Raw genomic sequence first — 22,493 nt, forward strand, 5'->3', positions numbered from 1 at the left:
ATTAGGTAGGTACTTTTAAAATTTCCATTTTATAAACAGGAAATTGAGACACAGGCAAGATTAGGTAATTTGTCAAAGCACATACCCAATAAGTAGCAGATTCAGAAAGGGTTTTTGTCAAGGTCCTGAACTTATAAGACCTTGCTAAGTGAATGTAAGATGTCAGAAATGATTCTGACTCTGACTTCTAGACCTGCCAGCTAAATCCTCAGAGGAGCAGTTCTCAAACTTTAACATACCATCTTCAGATCAGGTAAAACATGCCAAGGGTGATAAGAATGAAATGCTATTTTTCAGTTCTCTTTGGGAAGATTATACATACATGTGCTTTGCTAATACAAAGAGAATAATTCACATTGGAACTGCAATGTACAATCTAGTTACTTAAAAGTTACAAAATAAGAATACTATTGATACAAATATGCATCAATATATACTACAGGGTTAAGTGAACAACCTATAAGAAATTTAAATAAAGACTAAACAGTAATTTATAACAAAAAATTAAGAATGGAAACCAATGAAAAGCTCAACTCAACATATACTGATGATATATGTCTTTCTAAAATGTAAAGTAATTCTACCTTATGCATGTTCATATGTTCATATGTGGAGCTTTGCAAAGTTGTTATGCATTGCATAGTATCCAAACCTCTTAGTAGAAAACTTAAATTAGAAGCCTTTGTAAACTGTAGTATTATGCTAATGTGGGTTTCTGTATGCCACATTTTGCATACTCTTAATGCTTCACTTGACTGGTTATCAGTAAGTTGCCAAAGGATATACATAAATGAAAGACTGATATTTCCTCCTATTTGCCAATATGTTTTGGACCAGTAGCCTTGGGCCATCTTTTGAGAAATGTTCTTCTAGACTATGAAATGCTCCAGGCTCACTCTGTATAATAACTAACTCTGTGGTGGCTGGGAGAAGCTACTCCTTTATTATTTATTATTTAATCACAAAATATCAAGACTCCCAAGGCAAAAAAAAAAGGCCCAATTTATAATTTGCCAAGTTATTTTTATTTTCTATTCAATTAAAGCACTCTCCAGTCTCTCTGGATTCAACCTCTTATTAAAACAACCTTTCCCAAGTAACTATGAAAAAACAAACAAAATCATTCAAATCAGGCATCTTCCAATAAAATAAGTATCAAATGACCCCACTGAGCTTCATTCTGATTTTAAATTCCCCCAAATCCTGAAGCTTTCTTCTTCTTCCTTCCCTTCAGAAAGGATCAGGTACAAAAACTTACCAGATTTCATAATCTAACTTCCAAATGTTTACCTATAACCTACCTCATTCAGCCACCAAACTTTCCCCTCAGTCTCTTACTTCTCATTTGCTCTAGTATGTGACTTCCTATAAGGCAATCTCCCATAAAATAAGATAAGATGACTTTTAGGAATGACAAGTCATAGACTGCAACTCTAAGAAGTTGGTATCACTTATGGATCTCAGAGATTACATAACTATCCTTTTCCATACTCTCAGCCTTGTTGGTCCCAAGCCATTGAAAACTGCATGATCTGTATTCAGGGAGCAGAAAAATATATGCACCTAGAGCCAAAAAGCAATGAAAAAGTCATGATGAGTGCAGAGGTTATTAGTTGTAATAATATTTGAAAATACAAGACAAGCCATTTCTGTTTAATTTCTTCAGTGGCAACTTATGGGTCTGTAATATTCTTGCTCAGATTTAAATTATATGATATTTTCCTAATTAATAAAGGTTATTATAGCATGAACTCCCATTAAAGCAGTGGAATCATCAATTGCAGCACTTTAATTTCTTTGTAGCAAAGCTACTGTGAACATTTGCATTATTGTCTGTGTAAAGGAAATTGGCTTTTCATTTGTACAATGTTATAAAAATGTTCTACTATGCATACTTTGACTACTGTTGGTTAAACCTGGTATCTTGGCTATTTTCTGTGGAATTGTAAAATAAAAAAGATCAACTCTGAGAAATCTGTACAAAATAAAATCTTGATTTATAAGTTTATCTGTGCCATTCTAGAACATAATCTAAAGGAAATGTTCCACAAATTATACTAGTGTTTTGCTCTTTTTGCCCCATATAACCTCTTCCCCATTTGTTTTATGAACATTAACTTTATTCTAACTCCAACATAACACTCTCTACTGTGATTTTAAAAAAAGAAGCAGCAGAAGAAAAAGAAACTCAGAAACAGGTATCCCCATGCAGTCTAGGAGTTACTGTCCAAAAACTACAGCCATTGATACTGGCTGAGCTAAGGGGCCACTGAATTGACCAAGAATTCTTCCAAATCCAAATCTATAGTGTGTATGTAAGAATAAAGGAAGGAACAGGCACAACTCAAGCCAACAACTTCATTTTAGGAACAAAAAAAGCTTAGGCAAAAAGAGTTTACAGCCTGGGAAACGAAGTGAAACCTCATCTCTTCAAAACAAACAAAAAATTAGCCAGGCATGGTAGCACACACCTGTGGTCCCAGCTACACTGGAGGCTGAGGCAGGAGATTCATATGAGCCTTGGAAGTCAAGGCTGCAGTGAGCCATAATCACGCCACTGCACTCCAGCCTGGGTGACAGGGCAAGCCCTTATTTCAAAAAAAAGACTTTAAGTCCAAGAAGTCCATGTCTCTCCTAATATTAGGAAAATAGACTTTTCCTATAAAACTGCCAGCCTTTAATATTTCAAATTTAATTTTACCACCATACTTCCACAAACCCCCACGAATAAGCAAATATGTGGCCTGCCTTTCACCTTCTTCTATGTGTACATACACTTCACCTACAGTGTGGGAGAATAAAACCCAATTTAAAAAAAGAGAGAATTTTTTTTTCCTTCTGAGAACAAAAACTCTAAAGGGTAGTGGATGGTTCTTCTGTATTCTGTGCACTAATACCCTCAAGACACTAATGAATAATTGATGAGCTTATGATTAGACTGCTATCCTCAGTTTTGAACAACATTCATGGAGCAAATTTAATTCACATCTAATATTGAATTCTCTTTCTTTTATCATGATTGAAATATGCATCAAAGCTGATCTCTGTTCCTTAGAATTTCATCAGTTGATTCCTTACCTAAAGTCATAATACTGGTATGTGACCAACTCAGCTAAAGTACCAACTTAGGATGTCACTGACACAAATTCTCATAGCCCATCAAAAGAAGATATTGGAACTATGCCTTTGTAACAGAAGCTTACAATGCAGGTACCTTAGAAATAAATACACTGACACAAGAAGAAGAGAAACTATTTACACTTTATAAGCAGAATACTTTCTGAAGGTCATTTCTAAAAGAAAAAAATGAATTGTTGTTAACAAATTTTTTAAATGTTGCTAGACTTCATTAGTTGAAATGGCATCACATTATTTGACAAATATAAAGCAGACAAATTATAGCAAATTGTAGCAGAAATGTTGTAAAAGACAAATGCCAGCAGAAATGTTGTAACAGACAAATGCCAGCTTCTCGGAGTGTATATAAACGAAGAAGCTTATGTTTTACTTGGCAAACAGGAATCAGCCGCTGATGACGAAACAAGATTCATAAAATACTCTCTTTGCTGTAGCCATGGTAAACCTAAAGTAACCCATACGCCTTGTGGATAAAATGAGATTTAAGTAATTAAAGAAGGTAGCTTTTTTTTTTTTGAGACGGAGTCTCGCTCTGTCACCCAGGCTGGAGTGCAGTGGCCGGATCTCAGCTCACTGCAAGCTCCGCCTCCCGGGTTTACGCCATTCTCCTGCCTCAGCCTCCCGAGTAGCTGGGACTACAGGCGCCTGCCACCTCGCCCGGCTAAGTTTTTGTATTTTTAGTAGAGACAGGGTTTCACTGTGTTAGCCAGAATGGTCTCGATCTCCTGACCTCGTGATCCGCCCGTCTCGGCCTCCCAAAGTGCTGGGATTACAGGCTTGAGCCACCGCGCCCGGCCTAGAAGGTAGCTTTTTAAGGATATTAAATGAAAGATGTTCCATGCAGACAACACAGCAAGGGGAGGAGACACTCAGTGGCACTAATGGAAAATATGAGACTGAAAAGGAAGTTTGTTCTGAGTAACAACAGAGAAGAGACAGAAACAAATAAACACTGTCGTAGAACCTTGCAATATAAAATGTGCTTAAACTACAAGGTCTTCATAGAAACAAAGATCAGAAATGGAGAAGTGCTCATAGTTCTGTGGGGGTAAGATCTGGGCAGATCATTTTAAGTCCCTTGAAAGAGGGAAAGGGAAGTTAGGCCACATTCTGTTGTCCTTCCAGCTCTAAAACTAACAAAATCATGTATGTAGAAAATAATGTTCTCGTATACTGTTGTAAGTATAAACTGGTTCAGCTTTTTGGAGGTCAGTTTGGCAGTCTATCAAAATTTTAAATATACATTTCCTACGGCCCAGCAATTGTGCTTCTAGAAATGTATAAGGTTATTAATTACAGCATTGCTTGTAAGTGCAAAAAGCTGGGGAGACTAAACGTCCATCAATACAGTGAATGGAAAATATATTACAGTGCATCTATACAATATAGCCATCAATAAGAATGGAATAGATCTATATGTTCTGACTTGAGCGCCAAAGCATGGTAAGTGACATAAGCAAGCAGACCTCGTACAATAGGATCCATTTATTTAAATATATGAAATACACGTGAGGATATATGTGCGTCTAAATACAAATATGTATATGTACATGCGTGGCATCTAGAGGTACCTAAATATTTATTAAATAAACATACACAGAAAAAACAACTCCAAGCACACACATCATACTGCTTACAGCAGTAACCTCCAGAGAGGGAAGTGGGAATGTAGGAAGATAGGGAATGATTGGGAAGTTTTATGATTAAACTTAACGTATTTCTCAAGTGTTTCCTTCTTTTAGAACAAGAATGGATTTCTCTTTTACATAAAAGACATTTTGAAAAATTTAAACAGTGAAAATTATTAAAAGAGATTTATCAAAAGGATGCATTTTTTTAAATGTATTTTCTTAAAAATATAGATGACCTCCTACTTGTGCCAAGAAACAGTGCAATGAGACATGAGCAAACACTGATGCGGACAGAATTTTAGTTAACAAGAGACTTTTTAGAATTAGCTAAATACGTGTCCAAATGCAAATCCTGGAGGGCAGTGACTAGGTCTTTCTTCCCGGTGTCCCACAAGGATGTAATAAACAAGTATGACATTAAACACAAATGTGAAACTCCATGTGAGTCTCAGGAATTGATTTTAAAATATACGTCCTCATCTTAAAAATATCTCTCAACTATTTATAATCAAATATTTTCATTAGGAAGTTCTCCATTCCCTTTGTGTTCAGTGGGTATTTGGTTTCCTCATTTCTACTTTACTAACCAAGGTTATACTCCCTTATCACACTTTGTATGTTTCTCATTTCTTTCCAAATATATTTAAACTTACAAAACCACTTAATTATCATACTGCACCTTTCTTGGTGTTTGCTCTCAAAGTCTCTAGTGATTTAGGTTTGTTTTTTTTTTCAACTGTCAAGTCTATAAATACTTTGAATGGAATATAAACAAACCTTAACAATGTTATTATCCTGAGAATCAACACCATAAAATCTCTACATATCACTATTCAATTTTTCCATTCACAAAAATATAAGACTCATGATCAGGCATTTCTAGACAGTGCATAGGTGTGCATTTTCAGAACACGGGAGGCCAGGACTCTGTTCTTCCTACACTTCTACGTTACTCAGTTTGTTAGTTTGGTTATACTGGGTAGGACCTATGAAAAGCAAGTGTTTAAGAATGGAAGCTCATGAAATAAATGATTCACATAGCTGTGTTTCACGAATGTCTGCTCTTCAACTAATATTCAAGCCAACAATTGGTAAAGGCCTATTCTGAGCCAAGCCCAGCCTAGCCACAGTGGAATAAAGAGCAGGTAATACCCAGATACCAACTAACAAAGTTTAGTATCCTTCTCTTGTGCTGTAAGTTAGAGATCATAGGCAAAAGATAACTGTGATTCCTTCTCCAAACACTCCCTTGGCAATCAAAAATGATGACATTCCAAAAACAAATTATATATAAGCCTTTGAATTCGTAAGTCTTTTCCTTAGAAACAATGTTGCACTATCTAATGGCCAGCCTACAAATGTCTATTTATTCCCAAGATGACTTAAGGAATGGAGTACTATGGAAATTAACCATGATGAGTAACAATGTGGGGAAATGCAGTCTCAATTTAGAAAGAAAAAAAATAACTTACTAGCTTCCTGGCAATAAAAGGGCAAACTCTTTTCCATTCTCCACACTCTCCCCACCCCCAAGTCCCCTTCAAGCCTGACATGAAGGGGCCTAGGGGCATTCATTGTATCAGACCCAAGAATTACTACTCTTACCTTCTTCCCTTTCAATTGCCTTAGCTGCTGATTTTCAGCAAGGTTTGCTTTCTTGGGCTCATGAGGCAGTAGAATGCAGTGCCTACTTCCCATGAACTCTCCTGTCCCTTTGGAGCTGCAATGGCCACAATGATGGCCACTTGCCACATGTGGCTACTGAGCACTTGAAATATAGTAGGTCCAAATTGACACAAGCTGTAAGTGTAAAATATAAATTGTATTTCAAAGAATTACAAAAAAAACATGTTTTTATTGAGCCGTTGTTGAAATGGTATTATTTTAGATATATTAGTCTTCATAAAATATATTAAATGAATTTCAACTGGTCTTTTCTACTTTTTTCATCAGAGTAGCTATTAGAAGTTTTAAAATTACATACAAGGCTTGCATTTGTATCTCACATTATAGTGCTGTTTGACAGTGCTGCTTTAGAGATTGCCTTAGGAAAGCCAATAAAGGGTATCCAAAGTCATACTGTCAGAATTAAAATCTCAGGCCGGGCATGGTGACTCACACTTGTAATCCCAGAACTTTGGGAGGCCAAGGCAGGTGGATCACCTAAGGTCAGGAGTTTGAGACCAGCTTGGCCAACATGGTGAAAGCCCGTCTCTACTAAAAATAAAAAAATTAGCTGGGCATGGTGGTGGAACCCTGTAATCCCAGCTACTCGGGAGGCTGAGGCATAAGAATTGCAGGAGGTGGAGGCCACAGTGAGCCAAGATCATGCCACACTCCAACCTGGGCGACAGAGTGAGACTCTTATTTAAAAAAAAAAAAAAAAAAAAAATATATATATATATATATATGTGTATATATATTTGGCCTATATATACACATGCATTACTCAATGACAGCATATATATATATGGCCCATATGGACACATGCATTACTCAATGACAGCATATATATATATGGCCCATATGGACACATGCATTACTCAATGACAGCATTCTGTGTATTTCCTGCATATTTTGTTTCAGTATAAAAATGTCAGAGGGAGCCTGGGAATACACGGTTAAGGGGTACTGACGTTCCTGTAGCAATGTAAGGAACCTCGATCTGGACTCTGAGAGATGTGGGCCCTGCCTTTCCTATCAGCAAATCAGCTGTCCTCTCTGGCTTTTGGTAATCTCATTTGTAAACGAGAAGACAGGGCTAAAAGTTCTCTGAAGTCCCTTCCAGCTATGAATATTCTTTTCTCTCCTTCCAAACAGCTATGTCAAGTCTCACCACAACCCTTACCACCATAAAAACATCCAACTTAAGCAGACTTTGCTGGTGAGGAGCCCTCCTGCTTATTCACCTTGTTCCCCGGTTAGTGAGAGCCAGGGATATGGAGCTGCTGGCTCTTCTGAGTTGTCAAGTCTCTCCTCTCATACCTCCAGGCCTTTTACTATTGGAACTTCTTGTATTCTCCTTGTCTGGCTAATTCTGCCTCTTTCAAGGCTCAGAACAGGCTTCAAGCCCTTCAGCAGAAGCCTTCACTGATGCTGCCAATCGAGGTCACCTCTTCAGTCAGATTCTGTTCCCCCTATCGCTGCCCCCATCATACCTTGCTGTGATTTTGTTACTGACCTGTCTTGTTGGTTAGTAAGCTCCCAGAGGACAATAGCCAGAACATAGAGACTGTAGGCACTCAACAAATGCTGAATAACATCTTACTCATCTTTACATCCCCAGCACCTTACAGTGACTGGCAAATATATTTAAGACCTCAAAACTAACAAAAGAGGTCATACAGATATTAACAGATCTCTTTTCCAAATTCCAGACCCCTATGTTACCACTGCCTACTTTACATTTGCACCTACTTTTCTCAAAGGTACCTTAAAACTCAATTCACACTCTCTATGCCCCTCCCTGATGAAAGCCTGTCCTTATGCAATGTTCCCTAGCTCAGTGAATCCAGCTGTGGAAGCCAGAAAGACACCGCCTTGGATCTCACCTTCCAACCTAATCCATCAGCAAGTCTTTTGTTTTTACCTCCTAAGATAGCTTTCAAACCAATTTACTTCTTTGCAACTTCCACGCTACCATTCTAGTTCACTCCACCTTCGCCTCTCACTCGGACCCTCACATAGCTCCTAAGTGATCTCCCGCTTTCCACTCAGACCTTCCTCCAAACTGTCCTCCATGCAGCAACCAGAAAGAACTTCTCAAATTACAAAACTAAGTATAAACCATTTCCCTCATCCTCTTCTTCCAGTACTCCTGTCGCTATTTAAAACCCTTCAGTGATATCCCGTAAAAGAACCACAGAAAAAAACATTTAACTGGGCCTTCAAGGCCTATGGAATCTGGGCCGTGCCTAACTAATCATTCCCCCTGATGTTCCCTAGCACTGACATGTTCCCTTATGCCACAGGGCTTTGGCATAAGTTGATCCCTTGTTGGGACCACGCTTCCTCTTTTCACCTTCCATCATCCAAGTGCAACTCAGGTGCCATTTCCTCAGGAAGCCTTCCTTGATCCCACTCTAGCCAGCGCTCTTGTCATCTGTACTTAGAAGGATATTCTTTTCCTTCAAACTGTATCTCTTTGTATTTATACATTTCCACCCTTACATGCCATTTCTCCAAATAAATCTTTTGAAAATATAAACCAGATCAGTCACTCCATTGCTTAAAACCCTTCAATGCCTTCCTATCTCATGCTGAATAAAAATCACACTCCACCAAGATCTACAGCTCTGCAACCCAACCACCTCCCCGAACTCATCTCCAGCTCCTCTCCTGGCACATTCTGCTCCAGCCACACTGGCCTTACTGTTCCTTAAACACAGTCAAAGCTTATTACTGACTTAGGATCCTTATCATTACCTTCCCTCTACCAGAATGTTTTGTTCCCAAAGCTTCACACTACTGGCCACTCACCATTCAGGTCTTGGTTCCCTAACCACCCTACATACCCTACTACTCCCTTCACTCCTTTACCGTTTCTAACCTTCTATTCCGTTTGACTTTCTTCACTGCTCTTAGCCCTAGAAGATAACCTCCAGGAGAGCAAGGATTCTGCCTTATTCACCTCAGTGCCTAGAAAAGTACCTGGTATAGAGAGTAGGTACTCAATACCTGTGTGAATGCTTAAGGTAATTATTGCAGTCCTTTTTCAAATAACTGAACTTCACTGACAGTGAAGAGTTACAGATATGAGGATAGGATAATATTGGCTGTGGCAGGCAGAAATGTAAGATGGCTCCCAAGATCCCTGCTCCCTGGTTCATACACCTATATAATCCTCTCCCCTTGAGAGTGGACAGGACCTGGAAATATGACAGGATAGTTACTCCAATAACTTTACATAAGAGTCTTATAGCTGACTGGAGGGAGATTTTCCAACTAGCCCTGAAGAAGCAAGCTGCCATGTTGTAAGAGACCCATCGGCTAGGACTTGGGGGCGGCCTCTAGGAGCTGAAAGCAACCTCCAGCTGAAAGCAACAGCCAGCAAGAATAGGAGGATTTCAGTTGTATAATCACAAGAACCCAATTCTGCTACCAACCACTGAGCTAAATAGAGGACCCTGAGCCTCAGATGAGATTACAGACCTCCTGACACTTTGATTTCAGCCTAGTAAGACCCTGAGCAGAGAAGCCAGTTGTGCCACGTTTGGACTTTAACTTATACAATGGCCATCCATGCTATTAGACCCAACACCTACTTTTTATAACAAATATTTTATTACACCGTCCTACTATTCTGAAATAAGATTCAGAGATATATAACCTACTAAACACTTTTTTAAAAATGCACTAGCAAGCCAGGCACATGTCTAATAGTCCCAGCTACTAGGAAAGTTGAGGTGGGAGTGAGAGGTGAGGCCAGCTGGACTTCCTGGGTCGAATGGGGACTTGGGGAATTTTTCTGTCTTACAAGAAGATTGTAAATCGCACCAATCAGCCCTCTGTAAAACGCACCAATCAGCACTCTGTAAAATGCACCTATCAGCAGGATTCTAAAAATAGCCAATGCACGGAGGATTGAAAAAAGGGCACTCTGATAGGACAGAAACGAAAAAAGGGAGGGGACAATAGGGAATAAAAGCTGGCCACCTCAGCCAGCAGTGGCAACCCGCTTGGATCCCCTTCCACGCTGTGGAAGCTTTGTCCTTTCGCTCTTCACAATAAACCTTGCTACCACTCATTCTTTGGGTCTGTGCCATCTTTAAGAGCTGTAACACCCACTGCGAAGGTCCGCAGCTTCATTCTTGAAGTCAGCAAGACCATGAACCCACCAGCAGGAACTAACTCCGAACATATCTTCGGGGCTCGTCTGGGATACCGCTATGCGGTGAGTACCATCAGACCCGTTTCGCTTGCTATTCTGTCCTATTTTTCCTTAGAATTCCGGGGCTAAACACCGGGCACCTGTCAGTCAGTTAAAAGTGACTGGTGCAGCCACCGGACTAAAGACATGGGCGAGGCCGGGCGCGGTGGCTCAAGCCTGTAATCCCAGCACTTTGGGAGGCCGAGACGGGCGGATCACGAGGTCAGAAGATCGAGACCATCCTGGCTAACACGGTGAAACCCCGTCTCTACGAAAAAATACAAAAAAACTAGCCGGGCGAAGTGGCGGGCGCCTGTGGTCCCAGCTGCTTGGGAGGCTGAGGCAGGAGAATGGCGTGAACCCGGGAGGCGGAGCTTGCAGTGAGCTGAGATCCGGCCACCGCACTCCAGCCTGGGCGACAGAGCCAGACTCAGTCTCAAAAAAAAAAAAAAAAAAAAAAAAAAAAAAAAAAAAAAAAAAAAGACATGGGCGTCAGGCTTTCTGGGAAAGGGCTAACAACCCTCAACTCTTTGGAGTTGGGAGCATTGCTTTGCCTGGAACCAGCTTCTGCTTTTCCTGCACTTCTGGGCTGAGCTGAGGGTTGATAGAGAAGAAAGCCATTCAGCTCCAGGGTCCCAACAAAAAGTTGGTTGACCCTGCAGTCATGAGCAGAACTCTCAAAGTTACATCACCCAAGCGAGGCTCGCCCATTTATCCTATCTATCCTGACCCTTGCCTCCTGGGTCCTAACGCCTGTCAGACAAACTTCCTCCTGCCTCTCTTCTCCAAGGCTAGTACTGCTTCTAAAAACCACTCCCTGTCCCTGATGCTCTTCTAGTTTCTCCTATAAGGATGATTTCTAATATAAATTTCGGGACTCTGTTCCCTTCTTTAGGCACCCGGGCTCACCAATCAGAAAGACATAATTTTTGCCCAAAGCCCCATCATAGGGGGGACTATCTGGAATTTTAGGATGCCTCCTCAGACTAGCAGGCCTAACAAAGGCCATTTCCAAAGCTAGGATATGGGGAGCCTCAGAAATTATAGACTCCAAAGTTGGGGGGATATTTGTCCTATTCATGAGAAGTGAGGACAAAAGGCGTCACTCTTCCAACGCTGGAGATCCCTTCCCTCCCTCAGTGTATGGCCCTCCACTCCATTTTGAGGCATATCATCTTTATAGGACAAGGGTAAGTTCCCAATACCAACAGGAGAAAACGCTTAGGTCTCTAAGAGGTTTTCAAGAATGCGTTGGTAAGGGCCACTAAATCTGACCTTTCTTGGTCCTCTTTGGGTGCCGGTTTTCGAGAATGTATTGGTAAGGGCCACTAAATCCGACCTTCCTCGGTCCTCTTTGTGGTCTAGGAGGAAAACAAGTGTTTCTGCTGCTGCCTCGGTAAGTTCAACTATTCCAAACAGCAGGGTCCAGGGACCATTGCAGGTTCTTGGACGGGGAAAAAACAGACCAAAACCGTGAACGGTTTTTCCTTTCAGATGGGAAACACTCAGGTATCAACAAGCTCACCTTGAAATGCATCCTAAGCCACTGGGACCAATTTGACCCGCAAACCCTGAAAAAGAAGCTGCTTATTTTTTTCTGCACTCTGGCCTGGGCCCAATATTCTCTCTCTGATGGGGAAAAATGGCCACCTGAGGGAAGCATAAATTACAATACTATCCTGCAGCTTGACCTTTTCTGTAAGAGAGAAGGCAAATGCAGTGAAATACCTTATGTCCAAGCTTTCTTTTCATCGAATGATAATCCACAACTATACAAAGCTTGCAATTTACATTCCACAGGAGGACCTCTCAGCTTACCTCCATATCCAAGCCTCCCTACAGCTCCCCTTCCTATTAATGATGAGCCTCCTCTAATCTCCCCCACCCAGAAAGAAACAAGCAAAGAAATCTCCAAGGGACCACAAACCCCCCCGAGCTATTGGTCATGTCCCCTTCAAGCTGTAGGGGGAGGGGAATTTGGCCCAACCTGGGTACATGTCCCCTTTTCTCTCTCTGATTTAAAGTAGATCACGGTAGACCTGGGGAAGTTTTCAGATGATCCTGATAAACATATAGATGTCCTACAGGATCTAGGGCAAATATTCAGCCTCACTTGGAGAGATATCATGCTACTGTTAGATCAAACCTTGGCCTTTAATGAAAAGAATGCGGCTTTAGCTGCAGCCCAAGAGTTTGCAGATACCTGGTATCTTAGTCAAGTAAATGACAGAATGACAGCCAAAGAAAGGGACAAATTCCCTACCGGTCAGCAAGTCGTCCCCAGTATGGATCCCCATTGGGACCTAGACTCAGATCATGGGGGCTAGAGTCACAAACATCTGTCGACCTGTGTTCTAGAAGGACTAAGGAGAATTAGGAAAAAGCCCATGAATTATTCAATGATGTCCGCCAAAACTCAGGGAAAGGAAGAAAATTCTACCGCCTTCCTTGAGTGGCTATGGGAGGCCTTAAGAAAATATACTGCCGTCACCCAACTCCTCAAGGATCAATTGATCCTAAAAGATAAGTTTATTACCCAGTCAGCTGCAGATATCAGGAGAAAGCTCCAAAAGCTAGCCCTGGGCCCTGAGCAAAATTTGGAGATATTATTAAACCTGGCAACCTCGGTGTTCTTTAATAGGGACGAACAGGACAGGCTGAAAAGGAAAGGCCAGATAAGAGAAAGGCCGCAGCCTTAGTCATGGCCCTCAGACAAACAAGCCTTGGTGGTTCAGAGAGGACAGAAAATGGAGCAGGCCAATCACCCAGTAGGGCTTGTTATCAGTGTGGTTTGCAAGGACACTTGAAAAAAGATTGTCCAATGAGAAGCCACCCCCTTGCCCATGTCCACTATGCCAAGGCAATCACTGGAAGGCACACTGCCCCAGAGGACAAAGGTTCTCTGGGCCAGAAGCCCCCAACCAGATGATCCATCAACAGGACTAAGGGTGCCCAGGGCAAGCGCCAGTTCATGTCATCACCCTCACTGAGCCCCAGGTAAGTTTAACCATTGAGGGCCAGGAAATTGACTGCCTCCTGGACACTCGCACGGCTTTCTTTGTATTAATCTCCTGCCCCAGATGGTTGTCCCCAGGGTCCATTACCATCCGAGGAATCCTAGGGCAGCCTTGTAACCGGTATTTCTCCCACCTCCTCAATTGTAATTGGGAGACTTTGCTCTTTTCACATGCCTTTCTTGTTATGCCTGAAAGTCCCACACCCTTATCAGGGACGGACATATTAGCCAAAGCTGGAGCTAGTATCTATATGAATATGGGGAACAAGTTACCCATTTGTTGCCCCATACTTGAGGAGGGAATCAACCCTGAAATCAGGGCACTGGAAGGACAATTCGGAAGGGCAAAAAATGCCCGCCCAGTCTATATCAGGCTAAAAGACCCCACCACTTTTCCTTATCAAAGGCAACATCCCTTAAGGCCTGAAGCTCATAAAGGATTACAGGATATTGTCAGATATTTAAAAGTTCAAGCATTAGTAAGAAAATGCAGCAGTCCCTGCAACACCCCAATTCTAGGAGTACAAAATCCGAACAGTCAGTGGTGACTAGTGCAAGATCTTAGATTCATCAATGAGGCAGTAATTCCTCTATATCCAGTCGTAACCCAACCCCTATACCCTGCTCTCTCAAATACCAAAGGAAGCAGAATGGTTCACTGTTTTGGACCTCAAGGATGCCTTCTTCTGCAATCCCCTGCACTCTATCTCCCAGTTTCTCTTTGCTTTTGAGGACCCCACAGATCACACGTCCCAACTTAAGTGGATAGTCTTGCCTCAAGGGTTTAGGGATAGCCCTCATCTGTTTGGTCAGACACTACCCAAGATCTAGGCCACTTCTCAAGGCCAGGCACTCTGGTCCTTCAGTATGTGGATGATTTACTTTTGGCTACAAGTTTGGAAGCCTCATGCCAGCAGGCTACTCTAGATCTCTTGAACTTTCTAGCTAATCAAAGGTACAAAGCAACTAAATCGAAGACCCAGCTCTGCCTACAACAAGTCATATATCTAGGCCTAATCTTAGCCAGAGGAACCAGGACCCTCAGCAAAGAACGAATACAGTCTATACTGGCTTGTATAGACATTAAGACATTAAGAGACATTTGATGTCCTCGCCCTAAGACATTAAAACAGTTGCGGGGGTTCCTTGGGATCACCGACTTTTGCCAACTATGGATCCCTGGATAGATGGCCAGGCCACTCTATACTCTAATCAAGGAGACCCAGAGGGCAAATACTCATCTAGCAGAATGGGAACCAGAGGCAGAAACAGCCTTCAAAACCTTAAAGCAGGCCCTAGTACAAGCTCCAGCCTTAAGCCTTCCCACAGAACAAAACTGCTCTTTATACACCACAGAGAGAGCAGGAATAGCTTTTGGAATCCTTACTCGGATTCGTGGGACAACCCCACAACCAGTGGCAAGTAAGGAAGGAAGGAAGGAAGGTAACTGATGTCGTAGCAAAAGGCTGGCCTCACTGTTTCTGAGTAGTTGCGGCAGTGGCCATCTTAGTATCAGAGGCTACCAAAATAGTACAAGGAAAGGATCTCACTGTCTGGACTACTCATGATGTAAATGACATGCTAGGTGCCAAAGGAAATTTATGGCTATCAGACAACCGCCTGCTTAGATACCAGGGGCTACTGCTTGAGGGACCAGTGTTTCAAATACACACATGTGCGGCCCTTAACCCTGCTACTTTTCTCCCGGAGGATGGGGAACCAATCGAGCACGACTGCCAATAAATTGCAGCCCAGACTTATGCCACCTGAGAGGATCTCTTAGAAGTCCCCTTAGCTAATCCTGACCTTAACCTATATACCGATGGAAGTTCATTTGTGGAGAATGGGATATGAAGGGCAGGTTACACCATAGTTAGTGATGTAACAGTACCTGAAAGTAAGCCCCTTCCCCCAGGGACCAGCGCCCAGTTAGCAGAATTAGTGGCGCTTACCCAAGCCTTAGAACTGGGAAAGGAAAAAAGAATAAATGTGTATACAGATAGCAAGTAGGCTTATCTAATCCCACATGCCCATGCTGAAATATGGAAAGAAAGGGGAGTTCCTAACCTCTGGGGGAATGCCCATTAAATACCACAAGGGAATCATGGAGTTACTGCATGCAGTGCAAAAACCCAAGGAGGTGGCAGTCTTACCCTGCCGAAGCCATCAAAAAGGTTAAGGAGAAAAGGCAGAAGGAAACCGTCGGGCAGACGCTGAGGCCAAAATTGCTGCCAGGCGGAACTTCCCATTAGAAATACCTGTGGAAGGACCCTTGGTATGGAACAAACCTGTTCAAGAGATTAAGCCCCAGTACTCCCTGACCAAAACAGAATGGGGACTTTCACGGGGGCATAGTTTTCTCCCCTTTGGGTGGTTAATGACAGAAGAGGGCAAGGTACTCATACCCGAAGCCAGCCAGTGGAAACTACTTAAGTCCCTCCAACCAAACTTTTCATATGGGTATTGAGAACACTCATCAAATGGCCAAATCCCTGTTTACAAGGCCAAATCTCCTCCGACCATCCGACAAGTAGTCAAAGCCTGTGAAGTGTGCCAAAGAGATAATAATCCCTTGGTCCATCGTAAGGCCCCTCTGGGGTAACAAAGAATAGGGCACTATCCCGGAGAGGACTGGCAGTTAGACTTCTCCTATATGCCTAAGTCAAGGGAATTTCAATACTATGTTAGTCTGTGTTGAGACCTTTACAAATTGGATAGAAGCCTTCCCCCTGCAAGACAGAGAAGGCTCAGGAAGTGGTTAAAGTACTAATTCGTGAAATAATTCCTAGATTTGGGTTTCCCCAAAACTTACAAAGTGACAATGGTTCGGATTTTAAAGCCACAGTAACTCAGGGAATTTCCAGGGCGCTAGGGATACAATATCACCTTCACTGCACCTGGAGGCCATAATTCTCAGGCCCCATCTCTGATAGAACCAAAAATACTCTAACAGGATGCACAATCCAGCTTTTACGTTCTTACATTTCCAATCTCACCTATTACACAAGCAATCAAAAGCCTATACATGGCCCTGTAACCACGAATACCGAATACTGTCTTAACTTTCCAAGCCCCTTTATGCATCCAACGCAACCTGTTATCAGGCCTGCCCCTGGGGCACCTACTATCCCATCAGTGTAATTACACCCTACAACTTCAAGCCCCAACTGATCACAGTAACTGCCAAGTCACCCAAACAGCTCCATTCATACGGCTTGTCTCCCTGCTTAACAGTCCGGGTTTTGTAATGGCAAACATAATCCCTGCATGACCATTCCTCCCTGGACCCCCTGCAGCAGTGCCCCCACCACTAATGAATGCCTTCTCTTCCCCTCTTTCAATTACTCTCTTGAATGGTTCCTAGTAGATACAAAACCGTTTTTTCTCCAACGGGAAAATAGAACACAGGGAGCCACTCAGTTTGCTCCCAACACCCCTTTCCAGCCACTCACCGGAGCTACCTTGGCAAGTACTCTAGGAGTATAGGAAAATGAAAACAACAAACTCACACACCTTTTTAACATACACAACCAGTTCTGACTACCCAGCCAAGGCACATTCTTCTTATGCAGAACTTCAACCTATATCTGCCCCCCCCACCAACTGGACAGGCACCTGCACCTTAGTCTTCCTAAGTCCCAACATTGACATTGCCCCAGGAAATCAGACTATATCAGTGCCCCTCAAAGCTCAAGTCCATCAGCACAGGGCCATACAACTCATACCCCTACTTAAAGGGTTAGGAATGGCCATTGCTACAGGAACGGGAATAGCTAGTTTATGTGATCTGCTTCATTAGCCTATTACCACACACTCTCAAAGGACTTCACAGTTTGCAAGAAATTACAAAATCTATCCTTACTCTACAATCCCAAATAGACTCTTTGGCAGGAGTGACTCTCCAAAACCACTGAGGCCTAGACCTCCTCACTGCTGAGAAAGGAGAACTCTGCACTTTCTTAGGGGAAGAGTGTTGTTTTTACACTAACCAGTCAGGGTTAGTACGAGACACTGCCCAGCATTTACAGGAAAAGGCTTCTGAAACCAGACAACGCCCCTCAAACTCCTATACCAACCTCTGGGGTTGGGTGACATGGCTTCTCCCCTTTCTAGGTCCCAAGACAGTCATCTTGCTATTACTTGCCTTCAGGCCCTGTATTTTTAAACTCCTTGTCAAATTTGTTTCCTCCAGGATCGAGGCCATCAAACTACAGAAGGTCTTATAAATGGAACCCCAAATGAGCTCAAGTCACAACTTCTACTGAGGACCCCTGGACTGATCCACTGGCTCTCTAGCTAGCCTAGAGAGTTCCCCTTGGGAGGATACTACAAATGCAGGGCCCCTTCTTTGCCCCTATCCAGCAGGAAGTAGCTAGAGTGGTCATCACACAGTTCCCAACAGCAGTTGGCGTGTCCCGTTTAGAGGGGGGATTGAGACGTGAGGCCAGCTGGACTTCCTGGGTTGAGTAGGGACTTGGGGAACTTTCCCATCTTTCAAGAGGATTGTAAAACGCACCAATCAGTGCTCTGTAAAACGCACCAATCTGCGCTCTGTAAAACGCGCAAATCAGCAGGATTCTAAAAGTAGCCAATCATGGGGAGGATTGAAAAAAGGGCACTGACAGGACAGAAACGGAACATGGGAGGGGACAATAAGCAAATCAAAGCTGGCCACTCCAGCCAGCAGCACCAACCTGCTCAGGTCCCCTTCCACGCTGTGGAAGCTTTGTCCTTTCACTCTTCACAATAAACCTTGCTACTGCTCACTCTTTGGGTCCATGCCATCTTTAAGAGCTGTAACACTCACCGCAAAGGTCCGTGGCTTCATTCTTGAAGTCAGTGAGACCACGAACCCACTGGCAGGAACCAACTCTGGACACAGGAGGATTGCTTGAGCCCAAGAGTTTGAGACCCACCTGGGCAATAGAGTGAGACTCCTATCTTTAAAAACATTAAAAATTGCTTCTCAGTCTTTTGACTAAAATCAAGCATAGTAAAAAAATAAAAATACACTATGCAATAGAATGGTATACAAAATCCTACCCCCCCATCCAAAAAACAAACAAACAATAACAAAACACTGTAAGGCAGAAACAAAATAATTTATAATGAAATAATGTTTATTTCATAAAATTACATTAGAAGACAAAGATACTCCCATAAATTTTCATAATGCCTTATGAGGGGAGATTCCACGTCTAATAAGAACTGGTTTCAAGAATTAGTGTACCTAGAATACATGGACTCCAACTGAGGAGAATATGTAATCTTAAAATGTCTAGTATTTGCTAATTTTGTTTCTTTTTATATCATGTTGTAAGGCAGTTTTCATAGTTACATTAGTATTATATTTTTATTCTAACCTCTTTCCAAAATGGACTTGGGTCTGAAAGCTTCATCATTTCCCTTCTGTCCTTCTCCTCCTCAATTATTAAGTACTCACTGGGTACATGACATTATTTCTTGAAATTAATTCTCACAATTAAGTAGACCGTTAAAGCTTCTAATTCATTTCCCAACTCACATTTTTCAGATGTGAAGAGAAAATCATCATCATCTAGTAGCTCATTATACATGCTACAAAATATTTCACCCCATCTGTGAAGTTGGCCATAGTAAATATGTTTTGTTGCCTTAGTCAAGATTTATGATAATATAATAATGTAATTTTAAAGGCCACATGCCAAAGTACTTCCTAAATTAGTAAAAATACTTAGCACTTAACCTATAGCACACTTTAAAATCATCACACAATCTTGCAGGTAGCTATTTGCCCATAAGCCCAGGGCTAGTAACAACTGATAGAGAGCCTGTCACCAAGCCCATTTACTTGATTTATTTTACAGTAGCCTTCTAAGGCCACATACATAATGGGTGCTCACTTTGTGATGGGAAAATAAATTATTTGGTCTGGACAACCTGACAGTGTTACTATTAAGTTATTAATTCGCTAAGGGGGAGTAATTCCCTGAATAGCCTTTTTTCCTGCCCAAATAAGAACACTATTAGTAAATATTCACAGATTCCAAGAACCTAGAGCTGAAAAGAATTTAAGCATCATAACTAGGACTTTTTACAGATGAGAAAACTGAGGGACTTGTTCAAAGTCACAACATTCAAAGGCAGAACCTGGGATAGGGTAAGGAGAGATATAGCATCTCAACTTCCTCATTTAGAAAATGGTCGCTGCCCCCACAGGGTAACTATGAGGATAAAATAAAACACATGAAGGACACAGTACAGTGCTTCACATGTAATAGTCATTTTATACTGTCATTTTCCTTCTCAGAGTTTCCTCCACAATCCCCGCAATCGTGGGTCGGTCTTTTTTTTGTTTTGGCCAAAATGTAACTTAGGATGATGCACTTTGGTGATGATTTTCTGACACGTATACTGCATTGACAACAAATTATACTCCATTCAGGAACAGGAGTCACCTGAAGCACTTGACCCCAACTCTCATAAGTCTATACTCCCCAAAAGTTTCAAGGACTTTCAATTTGTTGGACTGAGCCCAAGCCAACTTCCCCAGGGTTGACAGTATGCAGTTAAGAGCCAACTGTTCAACCTTGTGCTCCACACACACTTAAAACAATTATTTTTAATTTAATTTTTGTGGCTACATAGTAGGTATATACATTTATGGGGTATGTGAGATGTTTTGATACCAGCATGCAAGGCATAATAATCACACCATGGAAAACGGGGTATCCATCCCCTCAAGCATTCATCCTTTGTGTTACAAACAATCCAGTTATACTCTTTTTAGTTATTTCTTAAATGTACGATTAAATTATTATTGGCTATAGTCACCTCATTGTGTTTTCAAATACTAGGTCTTATCCATTCTTTTTATTTTTTGTTTGTTTGTTTGTTTGTACCCATTAACCGTCTCCTACTAGACTACAAGTTTTTTTGTGGGCAGGAACCACAAATGATTGTCATTTGGACCCAGAGCACCTAATATTACCTAGCAAGAGGTCAACACATGTTTGCATGGATGAAAAACAAGCTGCCTGGGCATCTTCTTCCCGCTCCACCTGAATTAGGTCAATTCTTATCATAAAGGAGCCACACCATACTCGAATTCAACTCACATGAATTTAACTATTTATATGAAGGAAGTTAGAAATAGTGGGGGCTACTCACCACTCCACTTAGTGACTACATGCTCCTTGCTGTAATCAAGCCTAAAACAAAAGGTGTGAGTGATTTCAGAAGTTTCTCAATCACTGTTAAACAAGTGAGGAATTAATTGAAGGCCGTAAAGAAGCACTGACCACAAACAGCTAGAGCTAGAGAGGTAGTAGAACAGAGTCATCCCACCGTGGGAGAATTAACCTCCCTTAAAAAACTCATTTGGTGATTTTTTCACATCAAAAGAATTTAATTACCACTGAAATAAACGGTACACAATTACTTTAGTATACGTATTTTAATGTTTAGGTAATTAAACTTTTAATCTAGGGGTGACAGACCAGTAAAGAGAACAAAGAAATCAATGAAAACAATGCAAATGCATACAAGATTATTACCTCTTTAAAGCAGCAAATGAAGTATCTGAGAGAACTTCACCAACCCACCAATTACACCATGGCAAAGATGGCTTCACAGGGGGCTTATGATGCAGGTCAGAAAATAAAGGTGGCACTCATGAAATGAGGTACTGATAAGCCAGATTAGGGGTGTCATATAAAACTAGTAAAACTAAATTATCATAATCCAAATTAGCTCATTTTTAGACAAGCTTGTATTAAGAAATCCAAGACACGGTACTCCGTAAGCATAAAGGTAATGATATAGAATAGCCTCCAAGATATAATGAGAGAAAAGCAAGATGCAATACAATACATACAGGATTAAGAATAAACATTAGAAAATGCCACATATACACAGCATATTTCTGAACAGATATGCAAGAAACTTTATTATTTTCAATCTCCCCCGGTAGAATGGACACTCCATTAAAGCAGATCTTGGCCTATTTTATTCACCCCTGCATCCTCAAACACTAGAACAGCACAGGTGTTGGCAGTGAACCAATGGTAAGCTGTTTCAAAGAGGGGGAACTGGACGTCTGTGGGGTCAGGATGGGAGGGACTTAATCTCCACTGTAGACGCTTTCATATTTTAAAATTTTGTACCATTTTGATAAATTACCTCCTTAAAAAGTGATTTTTTTTTTTTAAACAAATGAGTTGTTAGATGAGATGTCACAAAGATTTATTACGCTGACTTTCATCTCCAGGACTTTAGCAAGGTACTAGCTAAAAACTGCAGCATGAGTATTAGCAGGCTTGATAGGAGTGAGGCTCATGCTGTTACTAAAAAGGATGAATAATAACTAGAAAATTTTAACTGATTTAACCACCTTAGAAAACAGTTTGCTACTATTTACTAAAATTGAAGCTCTGCCTATCATATGACTAAGCAATTCTACTCCATATATCCTAAAGTAAGGTGTGTTTGTGAGGCATGTACAAAAAGGTCATTACTTTTTTTTATTGATAAGCAGATTATCTACCTGGGAGTGAGTAGGAACAAGGTAGAAGGGACAGAAGAAATGGGAGTGACACTTCTCTGAGAATAACTTCGACTTTTGGAACCATGTTAACATTTCACATACTCAAAAAAGGACTAATAAATAAAATCAAAAATGGAGAGAGGGAAGCCTAACATGAAACACAAACAGAATCAAATGAACCAAACTGTATTTCAAATGAATAACATAACCACATTGAAAAAAGCAGGGGAGGAGGGAAGTACTAACTCCTAAAACTGAACACAGTGTTTGGACTACAGGTCCCCATGCTAACATGTTTTAAAACGCTAAACTCTA

The 22,493-nt window shown here is 41.4% G+C and overlaps 1 protein-coding gene across 1 annotated transcript in view; it reads right to left on the reverse strand.

Annotated features, from left to right (window-relative positions):
• BTBD9 (BTB domain containing 9) overlaps nucleotides 1-22,493 on the reverse strand; it is a 484,930-nt gene that overhangs the window by 449,427 nt on the left and 13,010 nt on the right. Inside the window, exon 2 of the mRNA XM_025383785.1 lies at nucleotides 6,375-6,569. Coding sequence (XP_025239570.1) covers nucleotides 6,375-6,467 — 93 coding nt within the window. The 5' untranslated portion in view covers nucleotides 6,468-6,569. The remainder of the gene's footprint in view (nucleotides 1-6,374; nucleotides 6,570-22,493) is intronic.

The sequence above is a fragment of the Theropithecus gelada genome, chromosome 4 (genome assembly GCF_003255815.1).
Source record: "Theropithecus gelada isolate Dixy chromosome 4, Tgel_1.0, whole genome shotgun sequence".
Taxonomy (NCBI): Eukaryota; Metazoa; Chordata; class Mammalia; order Primates; family Cercopithecidae; genus Theropithecus; species Theropithecus gelada.